The sequence below is a fragment of the Erinaceus europaeus genome, chromosome 4 (assembly GCF_950295315.1).
Source record: "Erinaceus europaeus chromosome 4, mEriEur2.1, whole genome shotgun sequence".
Lineage (NCBI taxonomy): Eukaryota > Metazoa > Chordata > Mammalia > Eulipotyphla > Erinaceidae > Erinaceus > Erinaceus europaeus.
This window is the reverse complement of record NC_080165.1, coordinates 49,729,879-49,755,195: the sequence shown is the minus strand read 5'-3', so window position 1 is coordinate 49,755,195 and position 25,317 is coordinate 49,729,879. Positions and strand designations below refer to the sequence as shown.

The 25,317-nt window shown below is 40.7% G+C and overlaps 1 protein-coding gene and 1 long non-coding RNA gene across 2 annotated transcripts in view; one reads left to right on the top strand and one right to left on the bottom strand.

Moving 5' to 3' along the window:
* The window catches only part of MCUR1 (mitochondrial calcium uniporter regulator 1), a 28,212-nt gene extending 27,104 nt beyond the window's left edge, over window positions 1-1,108 (bottom strand). Inside the window, exon 1 of the mRNA XM_060189339.1 lies at window positions 350-1,108. Coding sequence (XP_060045322.1) covers window positions 350-779 — 430 coding nt within the window. The 5' untranslated portion in view covers window positions 780-1,108. The remainder of the gene's footprint in view (window positions 1-349) is intronic.
* A 2,229-nt stretch (window positions 1,109-3,337) lies between these two features.
* On the top strand, window positions 3,338-24,283 carry LOC132538060 (uncharacterized). Its single transcript, XR_009549473.1, has 3 exons — window positions 3,338-5,323; window positions 7,558-7,662; window positions 23,970-24,283. It is a non-coding gene; the product is annotated as an uncharacterized LOC132538060 (long non-coding RNA).
* Window positions 24,284-25,317: the final 1,034 nt, after the last annotated feature.

The window sequence follows — 25,317 nt, the reverse complement described above, 5'->3', positions numbered from 1 at the left end:
AGAGCCTCGCCCCCTAAAGTGACCAGCACAGCTCTGTCAGCCGAGTGACTCGACATTGACAGCGGGACTGCCAGGCCGTCGCCGCCGCCCCTTTTCGAGTTTTGCGCCATAAAAGCCGGGGCTGAATTCCGGGTAAACGGGGCGGGGTGAGCCGACGCAGCCCAGACGACCTAGAACCCGAGGGGCGGGTCCACACAGACCTTGGTCCCCACGGCCCAGGACGAGCCGGGTGTCGGCAGCTGACCCGAGCTCGGGGTCACTGGGCTTCCCCGTCGCGAGGTCAAAGCAAAGCCCCTTCCCGCCCGCCCCGCCCACCGCCCGCCCGGCCGCCCGCCAGTCCTGCGCTCACCTCTCCTGGAGGAAGCAAGGGCGCCCGCGGGGCCGTGGCACACGTGGTGGAAGGCACCCGCGGCGCCTGCGACGCCCAGGGGAACCGGCTGGCACTTGGCTGCGCCGCCATGCCCGGTCGGGAGCGCCGAGGGCCCCGCGCGCAGGCCTTCCCAGTCTCCGAGCGAGCGGCGCCGGCCGGCGGCGGCCAGGCGCGGGGACGGCACCAGCAGGAGGAGGAGCAGTGGGGAGGCACGTGACGCGCCGCCGCCCGCCGCCGGGGCGCGGGGGCGCAGCGCCCCCAGACCGCCAGGGAACGCTGACAGGCAGCGGCGCGCCGCGACGCCGGGGCCGCTCGGGCTTCCGCAGTGGCCCGCTGACAGGAAGAGCAGAAGCCGCCGGCGGCCAGGCGGGGGCCTCGGGTTTTCTCCCGCGAAGGATCCGCGGTCCATCCCCGAGGAGGTCACTGGCCTGGGCGCGCGCTCATACCGCTCGCGCGCGGCGCCGGTCACGCGCGGCCGGAGTCCGCCTGCAGGAGCGAGCGTGGGCGGTGGCGCCGGGCCCGCCCTTTGTGGGCCGGGGTGGGGCTCTGGGGCGCTGGGGGCGGGGCGCGCGGCTGTGGCTGCGGCGGAGCGGCGTTCGGCGGGGACCCGGCTCTGGGCCGCGCGCCCCGCCTAGTCCCTCGGCAGAGGAGGAGGCAGGCGGGTGGGCGGGTGTGGTGCGAGTCCCCGCCCGCTCGCTGGGGTGCAGCTGGCGTGCGAAGGTTCGTAGGTGGCTGCGGGCAGCTGGGTGCGCAGACTAGTTCAGAAACTGGACTGAGCTCCTGGCTGCCACCATCTGCATTTTCTCTGTTGCATTAACCTGGGTGCCCTTCAGAGTCCGTGAAAAGTCCCTGTACTGACTTTCCGGGGCCCTAAATTTTCTAAGGAGGTGCATTTTGAGTAATTATTAATGAAGACTCGGGGCTGGCATTTACACAGTCAAAAACGTTTAAAGGCTAAACTTTCAGAGCTTTCGTTTCCGGATAAGACCACTTCAGAAGAGGAAAACAATCTGGGAATTTACAACGTGGAGCATGAATGTTAAATGAGACCTATTGCTATAACAAAAGGATATTTGAAACCTGCAGTGTTAAGTGAATTTTATTTTAAGTCCCTGTTGCCCCTATCAATTTTTGATCCATTGTGTAAACTCGGTAGATGTTCATTAGGCGAATGAAGGAAATACACAGGGCACCAGGATAGAAGTTATGGCAGAAAAAAATCACTTTGCTCTCCATCCTTCAAGAGTTTTTACCCCTACACCTATATGGGCATACATTATAAATGAAAGCTACAGAGTATTGGTAAGAGAAAAGAATGTATATGGTTGTGGAATAAATGGAAGTGACTTTGGTGAAGGTCCTGGTCTTCCAAGTATGAAGTCCCAAGTTCCTCTGGCAGCACAGGTGCTGTAGTTCTCTTGCTGTAATAGATAATTTTTTTTTTTAAAGAAATGTAAGTGGCTATCAAGATACAAAGGATAATAATGATTAAGGGCAAGTAGGAGCGAGCTAACCTAGTAAAGCACACACTTTACCATGGCCTGACACTACATGGAAGTACCTTGCATGGCACAGGGGACGGTCCTGAAAGGATAAAGCAGTCAGTCTGTGGTGTTTCTCCAGTTCTCTCTGAGGTTAAACAGGGGAGAAAATTTGGGAAGTGGAATCAGGCTGGCTCAAGGTGGCAAAAATAAAAGAAAAAGGGAAATTAAGGTATAACTAGACACATTTCTCAAGATGTCCTTGAGAGCTGTACTGAAATGTATCAGCATGTTTCTAAGTTTTGAGTAAGTCATATAACTGAAAATTTAACCTAAGGGTACAGTCCAAAATACTAGAGATCAGTTAGGTTTACTCTTAAAAATTTACCTTTTTCATAGGTTAATATGGCGAACATTGGCAGTTTTGTGTAAATTGACCTAATATCTATGCAAAATTATCAGTTGTATCTGTAAAAAATGGAAAAGTTAACATTATTGGCTAGATAAATCATGGCAAAAATTTAATATTGGCTCTTTGTAGTAAAACAATTGGGGGATGATTTGACTACATTAAAAACCCACATATTTTACTTCAATTTGATGACCCACAATAGCCATATGGTTCTCTAAAAGTCTTAGGGAAAGATTGGTTACTCCCCCCTTTTTTGCAATCTCATGCATTTCACATTTCTATGTTCCATATTTGTTAACTTTCGGTTGGCTATTTCTTACACCTGCACCCTGCCATCAACAAAATCTAGCAATTAGAAAACAAGGAGACTTCCCTGAATCTCTACGCATGTTCACCTGTTCTCCTTTCAGACTCCTTCCCTGCCTTTCAGATAAGTGATTTCAGAATTTATTACAGACTGTTCTCCCTGGAGCCACCCTCTAAAATTAAAACAAACAAGCAAAACATAACAACAACAACAGCAACTCACACACACCCTCTGTGGAACCCTCCACCTCCAACCCCATTGTCTGTTTCTTTTTCTCTTTAATTTTTTTCTTAATTTTTAAATCATCTTTATTTATTTGATAGAGACAGCTAGAAATTGAGAGGCAAAGGGGTGATAGGGATAGAGACAGAGACACCTGCAGCCTTGCTTCACCGGTCCTGTAGGTGAGGACCTACAAACCTGGGTCCTTGCACAACATAATATGTGCACTCAACCAAGTGTGCCACAACCTGGCCCCCACCATTTTAAAAAATTTCTTTATTGGAGGATTAATGGTTCACAGTTGACAGTAAAATACAGTAGTTTGTACATGTGTAACATTTCTCAGTTTTCTACATAACAGTACAACCCCCACTAGGTCCTCCTCTGCCATCATGTTCCAGGACCTGAACCCCCCCACCCCCCACCCCAGAGTCTTTTACTTTGGCACAATATACCAACTCCAGTCCAAGTTCTGCTTTGTGTTTCCCCTTCTGTTCTTATTTTCCAACTTCTGTCTATGAGTGAGATCATACCATATTCTGTTTCGGTTTTCTATGTGGTGAATATTTGACCCGGTTAATTGGTAATAGAAGGGTTTCTTTCTGCTGTTTCCCTCTTCTTCCCTTAAAAGGAAGGCAGGTTTTTTAAAGCAATTTTTGAATTTAAAAAAAACCTGAAACAGAAAGTAAAAGATGTCTCTAAGAGTCATTAGTGATCCTGCCAAACCTGATTTCTCAAGCTACAGATAAAGCCTTTAAGATACAAGTTCTGGCGTTATTTATCTTGTTACATATGTAGTAAGAAGTACATTAGTCCGTCTATCAGTTTCATCAGATAAGAAAGTAAACTGGGGAGCCGAGGAGATAGCATAAAGATCATGCAAAAGACTTGAATATCTAAGGCTCTGAAGTCCGAAATTCAACCCCTGCCCCCTCCCCCATAAGCCAGAGTCTAGCAGTGCTCTATTCTCTCTCTGTACCTTTCTCTCTGTATCTCTAGTCTCTCTGTATCAGGGTATGTGTTTTATTAAAATAAATACGTACAATATTCAGAAAAAGGAAAGTAGGCTGGAAGAGTGAAGCTGAAGCTAAACATTAAATACAGTACAGTTGCCGGAATCATATGATGATGATTTAAGACAGCTAACTGACATGACTACTGCTCTTTAGCAAGTTTGAAGTGTAATAAGAGACTACTTAAAAATTATTATTGACTTAGCAAATTATGAAGTCTTAAGGCTATAGCTTCACACCGGTAAGTGTGTATTAAAGCTCACTGTACCCATCGCTAAAGTTCTCTACTTTCTGATAGCCACTATCATTTACACAATGTCTCAAGACTCGTTTTTTTTTTTTTTTCCTAAATTGATTTGCTTTAATTATCTGTGTTCTATATATGAGTGAAACTATCTGGTAATTGAGGATATATTTACTAGAGAGGTTTATCAGAGCTAAAAGGAGGGCTAGTCCTAAGAAAAGTAGTCCAGTGTAAAAAATAATCCAGTGGTGCCTCCCACCCCATGTACCATTGCAAAAGGGGGCTAGGAACTCTGCTCAAGAGAAAACAGTACAGTGTTGAAGCATTTATTTTAGTGGACATGTATTTTTTCTTCTAACGTTTTTGCTTTACTTTCATTGTATTCTTTTTATATTTGATAGGACATTGAGAGAGATTGAGAGGGGCGAGGGAAAAGAAAGGGGGTAGGGAGAGAGAGAGAGGGAGAAGGAGAGGGAGAGGGAGAGAGAGAGAGACCTGCAGACTTGCTTCATTGCTTGTGAAGCTTCTTCCCTGCAGGTGGGGAGTGAGGGCTCAACCAAGTGTGCCACTGCCTGGCCCTTGAGTATATGGAGCTCATGTTATTTCTCTGGCAGATACAGGCTAGCTGTAAGGAAACGCAAGGAAAAGGGCATACCATCTATTATTAAAATGTCTCTCTTGTGGATACATGGGCCTAGTGTCTCCACCTGACTATGGTTTTTTCATGCTGTGACCGCATGAAGGCAGTAATGTAGGGAGGTCAATATTTCAACGTACTTCACGCTGAACATTTTATGGCTGGCATATACCTCAGTAATATTCCACTCCCTTTCTCTTGTCCCTTTCTCTCTCTCTCTTTTAATTTTAATTGTCTTTATTTATTTATTGGATAAAGACAGAAATCGAGAAAGAAGAGGGTGATAGAGAGGGAGAGAGACAGAGAGACACCTGCAACACCACTTCACCACTCACAAAGTTTTCCCCCTGCAATTGGGAAAACTAGGGGCTCAGACCCAGGTCTTTGCACCTTGTAACATGTGTGCTCTACCAGGTGGTCTTTCTCTTTCTTCTTTCTAGTAACAGGAACTCACACATGCTGTTTCACTGCTCTTTTTTCATTCTTTTTATTTCAGAGACAGAGGAGAGAGAGGGATGCCACCCCACCACAGCACTGGAGCTTCCCCTACAGTTGTGGTGCTCCCATGTGGTGTCAGGGTTCAAGCCTACCCTCCCACTGGCACATCCCCCCTACTCTCAGCATGGCACCATACTGGGTGAGTTATCTCCCAGTTTCCCCTCCTTTTTCTTTTTTCCAGATCTATTTGTTTTTAAGTATTTTATTTAATAACTAAAGAGAGAGGAGGAGGAGGAGAGAAAGAGAACCAGAGCATCACAGTGGTACATGTGCTTCTGGGGATTGAATTTGGGACTTCATGTTTGAGAATCCAAACTTTATCTACTGCATCACCTCCCAGACCACTTAAGACTTATTTTATTTATTATATGTAGTAATGAATGGCAGTGATAAGAGCCAGATGACAAACAGAGACCTATCACCCATATAACCAAATATTTAAAAGTTATAAATCAGGCAAAAGATTATTAAATGAAATATGTTCTCTTTCCTTGTGAAGAGTAGCAAAATATGCCTTATGCTGTGTTTGTATAAGGATTACATTGAGTTGAAGGCAATTGAGAAGTGCATACAAGAAATATCCTTTGCTTTCTCCTGTTTGCCTAAAAAACAGGACACATTTGGAAAGGTGTTCCTTCTCCTTTCTCCATAAAAAGATCATACTTAATGGCCAGACAGAACCATAGGCCCAAGTAAGCCTCCAGAAAGTATCAGAGGAATTGACATACTCTGCTAAGACTATTGCTTATCACTATTTATCTACTGTATGTTAGCCATTTCCATAGATTACTGCTCCTAGAACTCAAAATTCTTTTCTTCTTTGTTGTCACTTCTCTGTAAAATCATTGTGCCTTGATAAGTTGCTATATAAACCCAAGTAACAATCAATTCTGAGTGCTCCCACGTGTATGTGGAATATACATGCTAATAAAGTTCACTTTGTATTTCTCTTGTAAGTCTGTTTTTTTTTTTCTTTCTTCTCAGTCTCATTTATGGTAAATCAGCCTATGAAGTAAATAAAAACAGTTTTTTTTTTTTAAATTTCTTAACTAAGGAATTAATGGTATATAGTCAACAGTATAAAAAACAATAGTTTGTACATGTGTAACATTTCCCAGTTTTCCACATAACAATTGAACCCTCACTAGGTCCTCTTCTGCTATCATGTTCCAGGACCTGAAACCCACCCCCACCCCAACTCCAGAGTCTTTTACTTTGGGATTTCTGAAGCCACTGCTATAGCCCCAATCAAATCTTTAGATGTATTACTAAGAGAGTAATACGTTATTCACATAATACATTATGTATTACTAAGAGAGTAATACATTATTCACATAATTCTTATTCACTCCTTGATTTTTTTTTTTAAGATAAAGACAGGAATGTTTAAGAAAAAGAGAGAGAGAGAAAGAGAGAGAGAGAGACCGAGACCACAACATTAAAACTTCCTTCAAAAGTGCTGGGGACCAGGCTTGAACCTGGGTTGTGCACATGGCAAAGCTGTGCAGTACCCAAGTGAGCAATTTAAGATGCCTCAGTCCTTGATTCTTAACAATTAAAAACTGTGTCAGATAATGAATGTTTATTGTTTGAAGATAATGCATTTTACAACAGGAGATAATAATTGTAAAATGGTTATATGTCTTCATGGACATGAATTATTTAACATCAATTCGATACCTGTTATTTTTTTTTATGACTGGTCTTAGATTTAGAATTTTTCTTTTGACATAGGTTGAGTAGGTTTTAATTAAATTTAAAAACAGTGTTCTAAACCACTTGGCATAATTGGCTTCATTAGCAAACAGTTCTTTTGTCATCACTGAGAATAACTGCTATAGTTTACTTCTCACCCAGGAGGCCAACATTACTAGCATGAGTACAGAACCCTAGAAATCCACACTTACAGACATTGCTGTTCCTCAAGACTAGGTGTGTTTGCTATCAGCAATAGTTTATTCATGGAGCAAGCATCTTCCAACTATTAATTAATAAAGTGGTCTTGCTCTTGCCCTGCCTCCCTCTTTCCTTCCCTTTCTCCTTTCTTTCCTAGTTTTTATTTTTATTTTTTATAATATTTATCTATTGGATAGAGACAGCCAGAATTGAAGAGAGAGAGAGATAGAGATGGAGAGAGAGAGAGAGAGAGAGAAAGATACAGCACTGCTTCACCACTTACAAAATTTTCTCCCTGCAGGTGGGGACCAGGAGCTTGAACCCTGGTCCTTGAGCATTGTAGCAGATGTGCTCAACTAAGTGTGCCACCACTTACCCCCACCCCCAGTCTTTTTTACAGGATGTTGTTTGAAAAATAATAAAACAGCTTTTTATTTTCATTTGTTTATTTACTTATCTACTTACTTATTTTGACAGACCACTGTTCAGCACTGGCTTGTGGTTGTGCGGGGATCGAATCTGGATAGTGAACCGAGTTATGAGTTCTTGATGTTGAAGCATTGGTGCCTGGTGCTGCAGAAAGTAAGAAACTGTTGTACCAGTTTTCACTTGAAAGGGAAAAAACTCCTTAATTGTTGTTCAAATGTATAAATGGAGGCAGGAGCCATGCTCAAATTAACCCCCCACTCCCCAATTTCTTGTCTCAGGAAACATTTATTCAGGCAGAAGTGTATGTTAGGGGAGTGGGATGTGACCAAGTAAAACCAGGATCCCAGACAAAAAGAATGGGGGTCTGAGAACACTTCTCAGATCATGTCTCTTGGATAATGTTGGGCTTTCCATAAATTTCCCCCTAAAGCAAAGTTTGCAACAATTTGCAATTTTTCTCATTCTTTTTTGAAGGAGCAAGACTAGCAGGGATGGGGTGGAATGCATGTCTCCAATTATTGTCATTTAGTTTTCTTTTTTAAGAAAATAGGTTAGGGAGCATGTAATGGCGCACTTGGTTAGAGCACACACACTACAGTGCACAAGGACACTGGTTCAAGCCCCTGGTCCCCACCCGCAGGAGGAAAGTTTCATGAGTGGTGAAGCAGGGCTGCAGATGTTTCTCTCTTTCCCTCTCTATCTCCCCCTCTCCTCTCAATTTCTCTCTGTCTCTGCCTAATAAAAATAAATTTAAAAAATATTTTTATTTTAATAAGAAAGACACAGAGAAACACCAGAGCACTGCTCAGCTCTGATTTATGCTGATGTTGGGGAATGAACCTGGGACCCTGGAGCTTCAGGCACAAAAGTCTTTTGCGTAACTACTATGCTGTCTGTCCTGCCCTGTCATCTATTTTTTTGAATTCAATATCGCATGTAACTAACTGTTGTTTGCAAAGACAATTGCTGAGAGTTGTGATCTTTTTTAAACAGTCAATTGAGGTCATGCATGACCTCCCTCTAGGGCAGAGGTGGGGAACATTTGGCTAAAGAGCCTTATACAACCCACTGAATCACTTGGTCTGGCCCTATAAAGACAACAGCAGATGAATTTCAAATTCAGCTAATCTATGAACTTTTTCATAGCAACATTAAGCACTAATTTTTAATTTAATTTATATTTTTGCCTCCAGCGTTACCACTGGGGCTCGGTGCCTGCAAAACAAATCCACTGCTCCTGGCAGCCATCTTTTCCCCATTCTTGTTGTTGCTGTTACTGTTGTTGCAGCTGTTGTTGGATAGGATAGAAAGAAACTGAGAGAGGAGGGGAAGACAGGAGGAGAAAAAGACACCCAGACCTGCTTCACTGCTTACAAAGCGACTCTCTGTAGGTGGTGTGCTGGGGGCTTGATCCAGGATCCTCATATTGTACACTATATTCACTTAACCCAGTGCGTCACTGCCCAGCCCCATAAGTGCTAATTTTTTAAGTTGATAACTTTTTTTTCTTTTCTTTTCTTTTTATTTAAGAAATCTTTGGACTGAGACTTCTATCGGACTTGCTGGTATACCCTTTGGACACTTTAGACAATTTTACAGCAGCTTCCTTCCCTTCACGTTGCTGGTTTTTCATAGACTGATCCTGAGTAATTCATAGACTTTACAGACTGTTGTCTTGAGGACTATACAATGCCAAATAGCCCCTCTGTTTGGTGGGTCATGCCTCCCGCCTCCCCCTCATTATGTACCCTTGCCCCTTTCCCCACCCAAACAGGGAATGCTCCTTTACACACCAATCCTTCCCTTCACTCCACACTGGCTTTTACTTCTCCCCTTCGTGTCCCTTCCTATTTTGTTATGTCATGTAGGCTTATGCCCAAAAGGTTTCTGCCCCATGATAGTCTTTTATAGACTTTGTACATCTTATGCTATTACTAGGTAGAAAGATAGAAAAGGTTTTTCTATGCCCCGCTAAATCCTAGAGTGCCCCCTTTCAACCAATCCTGGCCCTACACGTCACCCCTGGTTGTCGCCCAATAAAAAGCCCCCTCACCCCTCCCTTCTCGCTCTCTGGGCTCTCGGCTCTCCCTCTCTGGGCTCTCGGCTCTCCCTCTCTGAGGTCTCGCTCCCTGCTCTCCCCCCGTGGTCGGCCATTGCTGGCTGGCTCCACGTGGTCTGAACCAAACCTCCCCCCCCCATCCTATAATAAAGATCTGTGTACCCCTTTGCTCTGGACGTCCGCTCTCTTCTCCGCGGTGCAGCCCGACACCAGACCGCCTCAACAACAGAAGGTAGAAGGTCTGGCTTCTGTAATTGCTTCCCCGCTGAACATGGACGTTGACTGGTCGGTCCATACTCCCAGTCTGCCTCTCTCTTTCCCTAGTAGGGTGTGTCTCTGGGGAAGCGGAGCTCCAGGACACATTGGTGGGGTCTTCAATCCAGGGAAGCCTGGCCAGCATCCTGATGGCATCTGGAACCTGGTGACTGAAAAGAGAGTTAACATACGAAGCCAAACAAATTGTTGAGCAATCATGGACCCAAAGCTTGGAATAGTGGAGAGGAAGTGTTAGGGGGGTACTCACTGCAAACTCTAGTGTACTTCTGCTTTCAGGTATATATTTTGCAGTAGTTTATGGATACGTGTGAACATATGCTCTCTCTCACAGAAACTGGTGTATATCTAGGTTATAGGACTTTGTTAGAAAGTGAATCACCTGAGATGAAATTAGAGTATACTATGAAAGGAAAGGTCTCACCCGAGTAATGAAGCTGAAGGGTTGTCATTCCACATGTGAAGTCTCTGGACACAGTCTGAGGTGAAGCATGTTGAGGTGGCAATCGTTGCGTTGGTTAGGTTGTGATCGGCAGATGAAATATTATTTGATATGGATTGGGAGAGGCATACGGGAAAGTGGGCCCTATCCAAGGGTTCTAGGACTGGGGGAAGTAGGGGCTCTATAGTAGAGATGTGAGGTTCCTGCTGTCTTAGGGTTCCAAAAGACAATCGATAGTTAATGTTATCATCACATTATTTGGTAATTGGGTTAACTTTGAAAAGTCCTTTTGTTAGTTTGCTGTACAGTACCCAGTATCTTGTATATAGCTGTGCTATTGGATGCATCTGATCTACTTGGTCTAGGCTTTTGAGAGAGTCCGCATATCAAATACACAGCCTATATATTAAAAAGATTCAGTTTGTGTTTTGAAAACTTTGAGACAGACAATTGATTTTCCCCCTCTCAAATTAATTAACTAGTGATTTATATGTCTACATTTTGCTAGGAGTGTACATAAACACCATTCCCACCACCAAAAGACTGTGACCCATCCCTCCCACCCACTCCCACCCCCCACTGTCCCAGGAAGCTGCATGTCTACCTCTCACCACAGGGTTTTTACTTTGGTGCCCTACTTACAATTTGGTCAGGTCCTGCTTTTAGTTTCCCTTTCAGATCTTCTTAATCAACTTCTGTTGATGAGTGGGATCATCCTATACTCATCTTTATCTTTCTGACTTAGTTCACTTAACATAATTCCTTCTAGCTCTGTCCAAGATGGGTCAGAGAAGGTGGGTTCATTGTTCTTGATAGCTGCATAGTATTCCATTGTGTATATATACCACAGTTTTCTCAGCCACTCATCTGGTGTTGGGCACCTGGGTTGCTTCCAGGTTTTAGCTATTATGGGTGTTATGGTGTAATTTTTTTTTTTTTTTTTTTTTTTTTTTACCAGAGCACTGCTCAGCTCTGGTTTATGGTAATGTAGGGGACTGAAGCTTGGACTTTGGAGCCTCAGGCATTGAGAGTCTCTTTGCATAACCATTATGCTCTCTATCACCCCCACCCAAGCTGATAATTTTGTATGACCCACAAATGATGTTACAACTATCCAAATGGCCCTTGGCAGAAAAAAAGGTTCCCTATCCCCACTCTAAGACTATGTCAAGCAGCCTTGTACCTTTGGGACCACAGTTTCAATATATTTTGACTATCGGTCCCTTTTTATATATATGGTTTGTAAGTATTTTTTTCCAGTTCTGCATGTTATCTTCCTTTTTTTTTTTTTTGCTGTCAGAATTTTCTTAGTTTGAGGTAGTTATAACTGCTTATTTATGATTTTTTTTTGTGCTACCTAGTGTCATATCTGAAAAAAATTACCAAAAAACAATTCAAGGAGTTTTATTCCCATGTTTTCTTCTTGGGGTTTCATGGTCTCAAGTTTTCCATGTAAATTTTTAATCCAGTTCAAGCTGATTTTTGTGAGTAGTGTAAGATAGAACCATTCATATACAGACACACACGCACACACACACTCTAAATCTTTAAAAATGATTGTTATAAAATGATTATTATTACCATTGATATGATCAACAGCATAGTTCTAGCTGTTCAAATGGCTTCTACTAATGTAGGAACTGAGCAAAAAGAAATCAATGTAAGATGGTAAATAGTGAGACAAATGAAGCTAGTCTCAGGAAACCTAAGGGTTAAGTAGGCAATTATAAGACAGGCCTGTCCCTGAGGAAGAAAGCAATTCTCAGGAGTTAAAGCTGTAAACAGAGAATCCGGGAATCTGGAAGGCAGGCGATAAATCCAAGGACAGACTCTGAGCCTAGGGTCCAGAAAAAGGAGATAACCTCGAGGTCAAAAAGACCTCCTCCCCTTCCCTGCACCTGGTGACCATAGATAACTACTGTTGTAAAACTGACATTGTGTAGCTGAACCCTGTCATGTAGTCTGTAATCTGAAATGTATATATATCTTAGTAGGACTTGGGTATGGGGTCGATACCAGAGAGCTGGTGTGGCAGCCCCTCCGTAACTCAACCCTAGCCGGCTAGAATAAAGGCTCTTTGCTTTTACATTACCCCAGTCTCTTGGTGCTTCCTTAGATTTGCAGTCCAACACTATTCTAATATGATTAGAAAAAGGACAGATTATGTTTTTTTGTGCTTTTCTTCTATGTGTTTATCTCAGGCTGGGAATATTATTTTTATTTCAGATGTGTAATTTAAAGGACTACATGGAATCTTAAATAGTTACTGTGATTTGAGAATGTAGTATATGTAGTCCCAAAGTATTACCTAATTGTAATTATTTGATAGTAGTAAACCATAAAACACATTTCTTTGGAACTATTATGTTTTTGTCTTGATAAAATGTCATTCTTGGTAATTGTTCATCAATAGACCACTAAGGTAAATGAAGTAGCCACTGTGAGCATCAGCAGAGAATGTGTTTTAAATGGGGCATCTCTTGCAATGAAGTTCTAGGGAATTTCAGAAACTGTGCAGAGAGGAAGGAAGAAAGAGCACCAGTCCTTTTCCCAGATGGAAGGTGTGACAGGCCAGAATTGCCATTGTTTTGCTGGCACTAAGAGAAGTTGTCATCTGCTATGCAGTTCAGCTCTGGCCTTTTCCCAAGAAAGCAACATCAATGCTACAGTTCCCTGTGAAACTAGAAAAGATAATGATACTTTAAAAGCTGCTTTTTTCTCTTCTGTCTAAGATGATGAGTTGATTATATATGAAAAAAAAATAGATATCTTAGTAATGATTTGACTACTTTTTTTTAAACAAGTTCATATGTTTTAGTTCTTTATATTCCACATACGAGCAAGACCATCTGGAAGCTTCAGAGAAAAGAAAGTTACCTGGTAATAGATGTAAACTATAACAACTGGAGTCCATGAACACAAACACCAAATTAAGAACTTCAAAGTAGGTAGTTATATATGATAAAAGGAATGGGAAAGACTAAAAACTATATGGGAAAAAAAATAAAAAGTTCTAGAGACACAGTAACGTAATTTGAAAGGACAGAGAAGACTATGCATTTATATGTGTTATACATGAAGGTATATATAAATTTATACATAAGTGTATTATATGTAAATATATCTAAGAGGGCCTTTTTAAAAACTGGTTTTGTCTTACCATTCTTTGCTTGAATGTTCTCTATCCATTTGTTCCTCTCTTTTCATGCTTTAAAGTTTTTTTTAAAAATTCTCTTTATTTATTTATTGGATAGAGACAACCAGAAATCAAAAGGGAAAGGGTGATAGAGAAGGGGAGAGAAAGAGAGACATCTACAGCCCAGCTTAACCACCTGTGAAGCTTTCCCCCTGCAGGTGAGGACTTGGTGTTGAAACCTGGGTCCTTGTGCACTATAATATGTGCATTAACCAGGTGTGCCACCAACCAGCCTCGCTTTAAAGTTTTATATGGCTTCTGTTTCTGGGTTGTTTCACTTTGTTGAGAGTTAAATATTACTTCTTTCTTTCTCTGTAGCATTCCTTTAAATAACTCTTGAAAGGCAAACTCCTTTAGTTTTTGTATGTTTGGTACTATTTGGATATTTGAATGATAGTTTTGCAGGGTAATGTATGTGTGGCTGGAAGCTGTTGTCTTTTAAAATCTTAAAACTTTATTTTGATAGGACAGAGAAAAATTTACAGGGGAGAGGTGTAGAGAGTGAGAAACAGAGAGATACCTGCAGTCCTGCTTCACCACTTGTGAAGCTTTTTCCCCTGCAGTTGGGGACTAGGGGCTTGAACCCAGGCAATTGCATTCTGTAATGTATTCATTTAACCAGGTGTGCCACTGCCTGGTCCCCCTTTTAAAATCTTTGATATACCATTCTAACTCTCTCCTGGTCTCCAAGGTTCCTGCAGAAAAATGTGATACAAGTCTGACTACACTGTCTTTATAAATCAGTCTTCTTTTCCTTTGAAAACTTGTTACATTTTTTTTTTGTCCTTGACTTTTGATAATTTCACAATGATGTAAATCTTTTTGGTGTAGTTTTTTTTTTTTTTTAGTTTTAGAAATTTGGGAGTTCTCTGCTTCCTGAACATCTATATCCTGACCATATCCAAGATCTGGGAATTTTTCTGCTATTCTTTCTTTTTCTTTTTTAGATTTAAATTTTTAAAAAAATTATCTTTATTTATTGGATAGAGGCAGTCAGAAATACAGAGGGCTGGGGGAGATAGAGAGGGAGAGGTAAAGAGTTACACCAGCAGCCCTGCTTTACCACTTGCAAAGTTTCCCCCTGCAGGTGGGATCCAGGGGCTTGAACCTAGGTCCTTGTGCATTGTAACATGTGTACTTAACCAGGTGCTCCACCACCTGGTCCCCTCTGCTATTATTCCTTTGAATATGATTTATGATTTCTTCTTTCTCTTTTCTCCTTCTGAGATCCCCATAATTCCGATAGTTGCTTTCTGATGGAGCCTTCAACCTCTTGAAGAATTATGTCATTTTTTTTTTTAAAGATCTTTTTTCTCCTTCTACTTTAAAGTCAAAGAGTGCTGCCATTTTGTCTTGTTTCTGATGTTTTGTCTTCTATCTGGGTAAGTCAACTTCCTGACCTTGCTATTAGAAACTAGAGTGCTTTCAAAGTGTCCTTCATGTCCTGTAACTTTGTTTTCAAGTTCTGTATTTTTCTATCAAGCCACTCTTTGAAGTCATGAATTTCCTTCTTAGTCCATTTCTCCACATTAAATTGAGAGCTTTGTATTTCTTCCAATTTCCTGACAATGTATTTTCTTTTTTTTTTTATTTAAGAAATTAATTAACAAAACCATAGGGTAGGAGGGGTACAACTCCACACAATTCCCACCACCCAATCTCCATATCCCACCCCCTCCCCTGATAGCTTTCCCACTCTCTATCCCTCTGGGAGCATGGACCCAGGGTCATTGTGGGTTGCAGAAGGTAGAAGGTCTGGCTTCTGTAATTGCTTCCCCGCTGAACATGGGCATTGACTGGTCGGTCCATACTCCCAGTCTGCCTCTCTCTTTCCCTAGTAGGGTGGGTCTCTGGGGAAGCAGAGCTCCAGGACACATTGGTGGGGTCTTCAGTCCAGGGAAGCCTGGCCGGCATCCTGATGACATCTGGAACCTGGTGACTGAAAAGAGAGTTAACAATGTATCTGCATCCTGATGACATCTGGAACCTGGTGACTGAAAAGAGAGTTAACAATGTATCTTCTAAATTCTTCCTCCATTAAATCAGCATTGTCAAGTGTCTGACCTCCATTTTGGCTGTCTAAAACAAGAACCTTCCTAGTTTTGTTGGCCAGCAGATGGTGCTGGGTTCTTCACTGTATGTGAGTTGCTGGGGTGGGGGGTGTAGGGATAGGAGTTTTGAAGGAGTGACCTATTATAAAGGTGCCTGATGTCCCTTAAACAGAATCCTAGTTGGGGGGCCAAGGAGTGGGGAGGAAGTCCCTGATCTCTTTCTTATCCCAGACTGACCACTGAAAATGGAAACTCTATGACAAGCTCAAAGTCACTTTTCGTGCCTGCAGGGAAGTCCAGTTCCATTCACCAGGTTCTCCATGGCAGCGGGGACACCTTAGAGTTTGTTTGACTTCCCTCCTGTCCCAAGGGAACAGTGTTGTTTCCTGGTTCCCCCAGGCGTCCCTCTAGGGTTTACTCAAGAGCCTGTGGTTTTTACAGCTTTCAAGAGCAGTCTCAAGCTCCTTTTCTAAAGCCACTTGGTTCCTGCACAGTTTGCTTGGGCTTTTAAATCTGCTGCATGGATTTAAAGCAAATATGGTACCTTCCAGCAACACAGTGCAGCATTTCTGCTTGAGACTTTCTCTCCTTCCCCTGTTATTCACACTGTCCACATGAAATCACCAACTTTCATGTCATGACGTTTCTTTCCTTACAAGAAATCTCAGTTGTTCTCTGACAAAATCCATTGAGTTGTTTTGTGGTAATATTTGTTTTCTCGGGGAGAGTCAACTTCTTAAGACTAGGTTGCCATAGCTCTGTTTTGGAAGCCCATCCTGTCCTTCAGTGCTTCTGTTTTCCCAGCTACAAAGAAAGCCTTATATCAACATTTATGTTTGCAGAGATTAAATGAAATCATGTAGGTAAAACACTTAGAACACACAGTAAGCCTTCAATAAGTACTACTATTTTTGTGTTACCACCATCAGAAGTAGTTTAAGCAACAGGCTCCTTAATGAAGTAGTTACTATGGGATCTAATGGAAGACTCACTAGACTTGGATTCAGAATCAGTAAGTTTTGATCCCAATTTTAACATTACTCCTGGGAGAGGCCTCAATCACATTACTTAACCTTCTTAACTGGAAATTCCTTGCTTCTGTATGGGATAATGGCAGCTGCATTGTTAGCTCAGTGAATAGAGTGCAGCATTTGCTAGCATTTGTGAGGCTTGAATTTCATCTTTAGCCTGTCAAATAGTGCTCTGGTCTCTCCTACAGTCACTATACAAATCTTGAAAAAATATTTGTTTATTTATAGTGGCAGAGAGACATCTAGAGGGAAGGGGAAGATAGAAATGGAGAGAAAAATAGACACCTGCAGCATTTCTTCATCAGTCATGGAAGTTTTCACCTTGCAGGTAGGGACTGGGGGGCTTGAGCCCAGGTCCTTGCACATTGTAATGTGAATAATCAACTAGTTGTACCACTACCTGGCCCAAAGCTTTTTATGTGTTAGTGTTAGATGACAACTAAGTACTTAAAAAAATTAAATATATATAATTAATTTACTGGATAGATATAAACAGAAAAATTGAAAGGGAAAGGGGAGATAGGGAGGGAGAAAGAAAGACACTTGTTGCACTAATTTACCTCTACTGAAGCTTTCTTCCTGTAGGTGGGAGTTGGGTACTTGAACCTGGATCCTTTTTAAGTACTCTTTCATCATATATTATTTGTCTCTTTTATGTCTTCTGCTTATATAGCTTCAAAACTTAGAGTTAACTTTTAAAAAGTTACCCTAGCACTAAACCTATATCTGTGGTACACACGCACATGCACACGCACATTGAGTAAGCAAAATAAATTACCAGAAGTCTTTCAGGTTACAGTGACACTGTGCTGCAGAAAAAATAACTAGTGTGTAGCCAAAAAATTCATGTGAACATAATTAGTATCTTACAAGTAAACATTTCTATATGAGTTCATAATATTTTGATGAAGTCTTCTATCTAGTAAAATCTGGTGTATATTCACTGGACACTGGCTTCAAAATTAATACCATTTAAAAATGTTCATGTGAAGCCTACATGTTTTAAAAAAAATTTCAGTCATAATTTGAGATAATTTAAATATTGAAAATGAATAAAAAATTTGGGTGATGGGTGATCATAGAAAACAACTGAAGCAGTAGAGAGAGATGAACCAGGTAAGAGGAAAAGTTGATAAATGGGTTAGTTAGCTAGCTGACTAACTTGGAACTGAGCAAAGTACTCGCAGCTTCCCAAGATTACCTCTACTATGTTGATAAGAATTTTATTACTCAAGGTACCTCATATATGTGGAATCAAATAGTGTTTGTTTTTGTTGTGACCAGTTTACTTTGTCCAGCATGATGTCCTTGAGGCTCATGTATGTTGTGGCAATTTTTAGTGAAGAATTTGAAGTACAGCAAATTTTTTTTTTAGATAGATACAGAAGACAGAGAGGCAGAAAGAGAGATTGATAGAGACCATAGAACAGAGGCTTCCTTTCATGTTGGTGGATGTGGGCTTGAACTTGGGTGGTGCATATGGCAAAGCAGCACACTATCATGTGAGCTATTTTGCCATCCTCAAAGCAAAATTTCTTAACTTTTGAAGTTAAGAAATATCTACTATAGGATATTGGACAATATCCTATAGTAAATAGTAATGCAGATTACATTTCACTTATAAGTTATTTTTAAATTTATTTTATTATTGGATAGAGAGAAAGAAATTGAGAGGAGTGGGGGAGGTAGAGAGGGAAAGAGACAGAACTAGAATCTCAGTGTAGTGTTAATTTGCATTTCTCTGATGATAAATGAACTGAACCACTTCTTCATGTATCTGTGATCCATATGGATCTCTTCTTTAGAAAACTGTCTATTTAATTATTTGGCCTACATTTTTATTGTTTTTCTTTTCCCCTTTATTAAGCTGTACCATTTCCTCTCTTTTTTTTTTTTTTAAAGATTTTATTTATTTATTAATGAGGAAGATAGGAGGAGAGAGAGAGAGAAAGAACCAGACATCACTCTGGTATATGTGCTGACTGGGATCGAATTCAGGACCTCATACTTGAGAGTCTAATGCTTTATGTACTGCGTCATCCCTGGACCACACTGTGTCATTTCTTTACAGATGTTTGTTATTAGTCATTTTTTGGATGCATGATGTGCAAATATCTTCTCTCTTCTCCTATTTACTGGGTTACATGGTTATCCTTGTGTAATTTGCTTTTGATGTGTAGAAGCTTTTTAATTTCATGTAGTTCCATTTATTTATTATTGCTTTCATTTCCCATGCCCATAGTGTTGTGTCTCCAACTACATCTTTGATGTGAAGATCCTGCTATGCTTAACTGATGTTTTCTTCTATAAAATTTATAGTTTCTCATTTAATATACAGGTATTTGATTCATTTTGATTTGATTTTGGTGTGTGGTGTTAAATGGTGGCTTAGCTTCACTTTTATACATGTGGCTGCCCAATTTTTCATAGTACCATTTGTTAAAGAGACCTTCTACATCAATGCATTTTTCAGGTTCCTTTGTCATATATTAATTAGGTGGCTGCATATGGGTGGACTTATTTCTGGGATATTGACTGTTCCACAGATCCAAGTGTCCATTTTCATTCTAGTATCATCCTATTTAACTACTATTTTTTTTTAAAAAAAAATCTTTATTGGGGAATTAATACCTATTTTAATTGCTATTGCTTTGTAGTATAAACTGAAGTTGGAGAACTTATGTCCATTACCCTCCCCCTGCTTTCTCCTCTTCAGAAGTAGCTTATCCATAGTTTTTTTGTGGTTCCATATGAAGTTTTGGACAAGTTGTCGAATTTTTTTTTTTTTGAAAAAATGTCATTAGCTCTTGATGGAGACTGCATTGAAACGATAGATTGCTTTTAGTAGAATGGCAATTTTAATACTATTTATTCTTACAATCCAGGAACAAAGAATGCTCTTCCATTTCTGTGTGTCATTCTCTGTTTCTTTTAAAAATATCCTATAGTTACCCCTGTGAAAGTTCTTCACTTCCTTTGTGAGATTCCTTCCAAATTGTTTTATCTTTTTTGGGTTTGATTGTAAATGGGATAGAGTTTTTCTTTTCTTTCCCTCTAACTCAATGTATACAGAAATGTCACAAATGTATGTGTATTGATTTTATATCCTGCTACTTTTATGAATTTAATAATTATTTTCAGTAGTTTTTTTTTAATGGAGTCTTCAAGGTTCTCTAGGTATATTATCATGTCATCCATAAGTAAATAGTGATAGTTTGATTTCTTTCTTTTCAATCTGTACACCTTTGATATCTTTCTTGTCTGAATGCAGTGGTAAGGACCTCAAGGGCATGTTGAATAATAGTAGTGACAGTGGACATCCTGGAGAAATTTTTTATTGATTTCACTTTTTTTATGACATAAGATTTCAAGATTAAAATCACACACACACTGTATATACAGCCCACTGAAATCAAAGTTATTGTGATATTACAATAAATAAACCCCTCTCCTCACTAACTCCCTTTCTGGTCTCCTCCATAAATTCATTTTTTTTTTTGTTGCTGACATTTGATTGTTTCCACATTTAACCTATTTTGAGGAATTCTGTTGTAAACAGGGTATACAGTTCAAGATCCCACTTTCAACATTTTAGGGTGTAATACTAAGAAGTGGAGTTGGTGGATCATATGGAAATTCTAGTTTCAATTTTTTGAGGACTTACCATACTACTCTCCCTAGTTACTACATCATTTTGCAGCCATATTAGCACTGAAAGAGGCTTTCAGTTTCTCCACATCCTCTATAAATAACCCTGTTGTTTTGCAAGTAATTGTCCTAATGGATGTGAGGCCTTCTTTCTCTTTCAATGGGTGCAAGGATGTGAGAATTCCATTTACTAAGGATCAGTTGCCTGGGAGAATCTCTGTGCAAAGAAAGCCAGTAGCCCTTGGCGTTGATTAAAGAAACAGAGCACAACATATATTGAGCTAAAAATGCATTGCCATGCAGAAGTTAATTAGGATCATTGAAAAGAAGTACATCACAGTCATTTATTATGCTTTAATAGACTCAGTCAGGGTAAAGGGAACACAGAGCCTATTCAATTAGGATGCTATGGAAGGTATGAAGAAAACTTGCACACTTTGGTTGTGCTCTTCAAGTTTGGTAAGTACAAAGTAGTGTGTGTGTGTGTGTGGGGGGGATACTCAGTACATAACTGTAGGGGTAGTGGAAGTTCCTGAATTTTGCTTTGTTGAAATGCTTCCTGGAACAAACCCACCTCTTATTCTTAGTAATGTTTATCAGGAAGCCTGAAGGTTGTGGGAGAAAATTGGTGGGTTTGTTCCAGGATTCAAGCGGCAGAGGACTAGTAAAACAAAAGTTGAGGGTTTATAAGGAAATAAAGCTTTCCCTTATAGCATAAAAATATCTTCCACAAGTACAGGCATGAGGTGTAAAATTCTCAGGAATTGACCTGAACCACTAGATGTTACCAGCATCTGTAGGTGAGAGGGGGAACAGGAGTGAGAGCTAAGTGCCAATCCTGTTGGAAAGGGACTGGTACTTGGACAGAAGCCAGTGGGACCCAACCTAAAATGACAAGTGTTCATACTTATTTGAAACTATATAGTTGTATATTCAACTGCATTGAATTTTTTAAAATTTTATTTGTGATTTAATAATGATTAACAAGATTGTAAGATAACAGGGGTACAATTTCATACAGTTCCCACCACCAGAGTTCCATGTTCCAATCCCACCATTGGAAAAACTTCCCTTTTCTTTATCTATCTGGGCATATGGACCAAAATTCTTTATGAGTTGTAGAAAGTGGAAGGTCTGGCTTATATAATTGATTCTCCACTGGACATGGGCATTGATAGGTAAATCTGTACCCCAATTCTATCTTTCCATAGTGGGGTAGAGCTCTTGAGAGGTGATGCTCCAGGACACATTGGTCAGGTCATCTACCCTGGGGGGTCAGGGTAGGGTCTGCAACTTGGTATGAAAGGTGGTAAAATATAAAGCAGGACAAATTGTTTAATAAATAGGAACCCATAGGTAAGAATAGAGCTGATGAAACTGGGGATCTTTGGGTGGGAAGAAGCTAGGAAGTCTATTTTAGGTATGTTCCAAGGCCCATGACTTTAGTAATTTTTGTCTGAACTGGATAGCTAATATACAAGGGGCAAAAAATATTGTTTGGGAAGATGCTGTCAGAGTTGAGAATAGGCCCAGGAAGCTGGATCAGGGCAGAGAATAGCTCCTAAATAGCTCTGCTTCCCCAGAGCCCCACCCTACTAGGGAAAGAGAGAGGCAGACTGGGAGTATGGATTGACCAGTCAACGTCCATGTTTAGTGGGGAAGCAATTACAGAAGCCAGACCTTACACCCTCTGCAACCCACAACAACCCTGGATCTGTACTCCCAGAGAGATAGAGAATGGGAAGGCTATCGGGAGGGGATGGGATATGGAGATTGGGTTATGGGAATTGTGTGGAACTGTACCCCTTTTATTCTATAGTTTTGATAATGTCTCCTTTCTTAAATTAAAAAAAAAGAATAGCTCCTAAATATGAGAAAAGTATATAAATACTGTTAACTTATCTGATCTAGGGCTCATATATATTCCTATTTAGCACAAGAGCCTGTGTAACCTCTGAGTCCCTATCAGTCTGAGTTTGCCGTCCATGTACATAGCTATGAACATCCCAAGCTGCACACATTTCAGGACCAGTCTTCCTTAAGTGGCATAGCAGGTTAATCCAGTTTCCTCTTAGAGAATGGGGCAGTTCTCACCATTGCTGTTCTACATTGCTGCTTCTACATTTTTAATTTCTTTAAAAATATTTTATTTTTTAAAAATATTTTTAAATTATTCAATTTTATTTTAATTTATTTATAAAATGAAACACTGACAAGACCATAGGATAAGAGGGGTACAATTCCCACCACCAGAGCTCATCCCCTTCCTTCCCCTGATAGCTTTCCTGTTCTTTAACCTCATGGGAGTATGGACCCAGGATCATTATGGGGTGTAGAAGGTGGAAGGTCTGGCTTTTGTAATTGCTTTTCCACTAACATGGGCATTGACAAGTTGATCCATACTCCCAGCCGAGACACTGCTCTTTCTACAGGCTTCTCCATCAGTTAATGCCATGTAACACTGTACTGCTGTATCACCACTGCTTCTTCTTTTAACTGTACCCCTCTCACTACCATTACTGAAGCAATGTCTCAGGGAGCTACTTATAAGAGCTCCTCAAACCCAACCCAGCTCTACCTGCTAATTCATAGGAAGATGGAATTGCATTCCGCTAATTTAGAGCCAACTCCTCCTATGCTTCTTGTAACCCTTCTCTTTTGGCCTCTGTAAAAAGACACACTACTCTCTCATCCTCCCCCACTCGCACCCCCAGCCACTTGTCTCTTGCTCTCTGTTTTGGAGTTTGGCATCGTATCTCTTGGAAAACACACCTATTCCACAGAATGATGCTTAGGTTCTTTAATGTAATCATTATGCTTTTATTTTACAAATTATATCTTCATGTCTGATGTAAGTATTTCCCTCGTTTGAAACTTCACATTTTAACTGCCTACAATGAGATGCTCATACACGGTAAATGGAATACTTTTCTCTTCTAGAACACTTCTTTTTGCCATTTATAATTTTCTCTTTGGAAACTTCATTTTTCTCCCTATCAACTTGGAGCAGAGTTTGCTTGGCTTTTGAAAACAATACTTACTAGCTTTATAATTTTGCTAGCACTTTTCTCTTCCTAATTGCTCTTTGGACTTTCTCCAGACTGTTAACATTTATCTCTAATTAAAAGGAGCCAAAAACGTGGTCACATTTCTTCTTCTAGTTAGGAACTAAAGAAACTTGCTTCATAGTCGAGCAAATCCTCATCTAATTCTGAATATAACAGGTTGAGCTGTGAAGGAGAAAAGAATTCAATTTTTAAACCCCAAAGATAAATTGATTTACTATGTACAGTGTTTTTCAAATTTCAGGAACAGCTGGAGAACTTATAAAGAAGTCATAAATTTAGACCCACCTGCCACAATTGCAGATAAAAGGGTCTATTGCTAGATTGGTAATCTTGAGCAGGTAGTTGTAGAAAATTGAGTTATTGGGCCCCAGATCAAATCCTTGGCATTTACAGTTAACCATATTTATATACTTTTCCCATATTTGGGAGCTACTCTCTGCTCAGATCCAGCTTTCTGGTCCTTTTTCCAACTATGACACCATCAACTCAGACAATAGCTTGGGTCCACCTGCATATTAGATATCAAGCTCAGGCAAAAACTAGTCAAGTCATGGGCCCCTTGTAATATATCTAAATTAGACCCACTAGCTTTTTCCAAAATGGAGACCCCAAATTTTCATTTGCAATATTCTTGCATTTAGGTTCATGATTAGTCAACAGTTTTTCTGCTTTATATCTTAACTCTTTTTCAGCCACCAGGTTCCAGATGATACTATGATGCCAACTTGACTTTCCTGAACAGCCAACCCCACCAATGTGTCCTGGAGCCCTGCTTCCCTGGAGTCTTGCCCTACTAGGGAAAGAGAGAGATAGGCTGGGAGTATGGATCAAACTGCCAAAGCCCACGTCCAGCAGAGAAGCAATTACAGAAGCCAGACCTTCCACCTTCTGCACCCCATAATGATCCTGGGTCCATATTCCCAGAGGGATAAAGCATAGGAAAGCTTTCAAGGGAGGGGATGGGATACAGAACTCTGGTGGTAGGAATTGTGTGGGATTGTACACTTCTTATCTTATGGTCTTGTCAATGTTTCCATTTTATAAATAAAAATTAAAAAACTAAAATTGATTTATTTTATTCATTTTGATAAAGAAAAGTAATAAAGGACTAACATTTAATGAGATCCAACCTCTTGTCCTCACACCCATGTCCAACAAGTAGATGGTTACCCTTTCTCGTCTGACTTACTGCTCAAGTCCCAGCCTGTTCTCATTATTTCATCTCCTGTCCTCTCTAATCCATTCTCTTGTGAAATCTTTCTTCAGCCAAAAACATTCTACAAAAAGGTGACCTGCTGAAGAAGAAATTTTATTTTATACTAGACTATTCACTATCTCCCCATACCTTTTCACGTAAGGACCAAACTCCTTATATGCCCACGGTTCTTTATCCCTCAACTTCCTCTTCATTCTGTTCCCTCTCACCCTATCCTGTACTTCTCTGTTGCTAGAGAAACCATCAGTGCTCAGTTCTTGGCCTTTTCATGTACTGATTATATTTCTGAGTTATTCCTCCTTCTACTTAGTTGAGTATATTGTATTTTTCACATTTTCACATGACTCTTGTTTGTCTATATTCCTTTTTCTTTTTAATTCTTTTTAAAATTTTAATGTATTTATTTATAAAATGGAAACACTGACAAGACCACAGCATAAGAGGGGTACAATTCCCACCACCAGAGCTCCAGAGCCCATGCCTTCCCCTGATAGCTTTCCTATTCTTTAATCCTTGGAAGTATGGACCCAGGATCATTATGGGATGCAGAAGGTGGGAGGTCTGGCTTCTGTAATTGCTTCCCCACTGAACATGGGCATTGACAGGTCAATCCATACTCCCAGCCTCTCTCTCTTTCCTTAGTGGAGCAGGTCTCTGAGGAAGCTCAGCTCCAGGACACATTGGTGGGGTCATCTGTCCAGAGAAGTCTGGTTGGCATCATGGAAGCATCTGGAACCTGGTGGCTGAAAAAGTGTTAGCATGTAAAGCCATACAAATTGTTGATTAATCATGAACCTAAAGGCTGGAATATTGCAGGTGAAGAT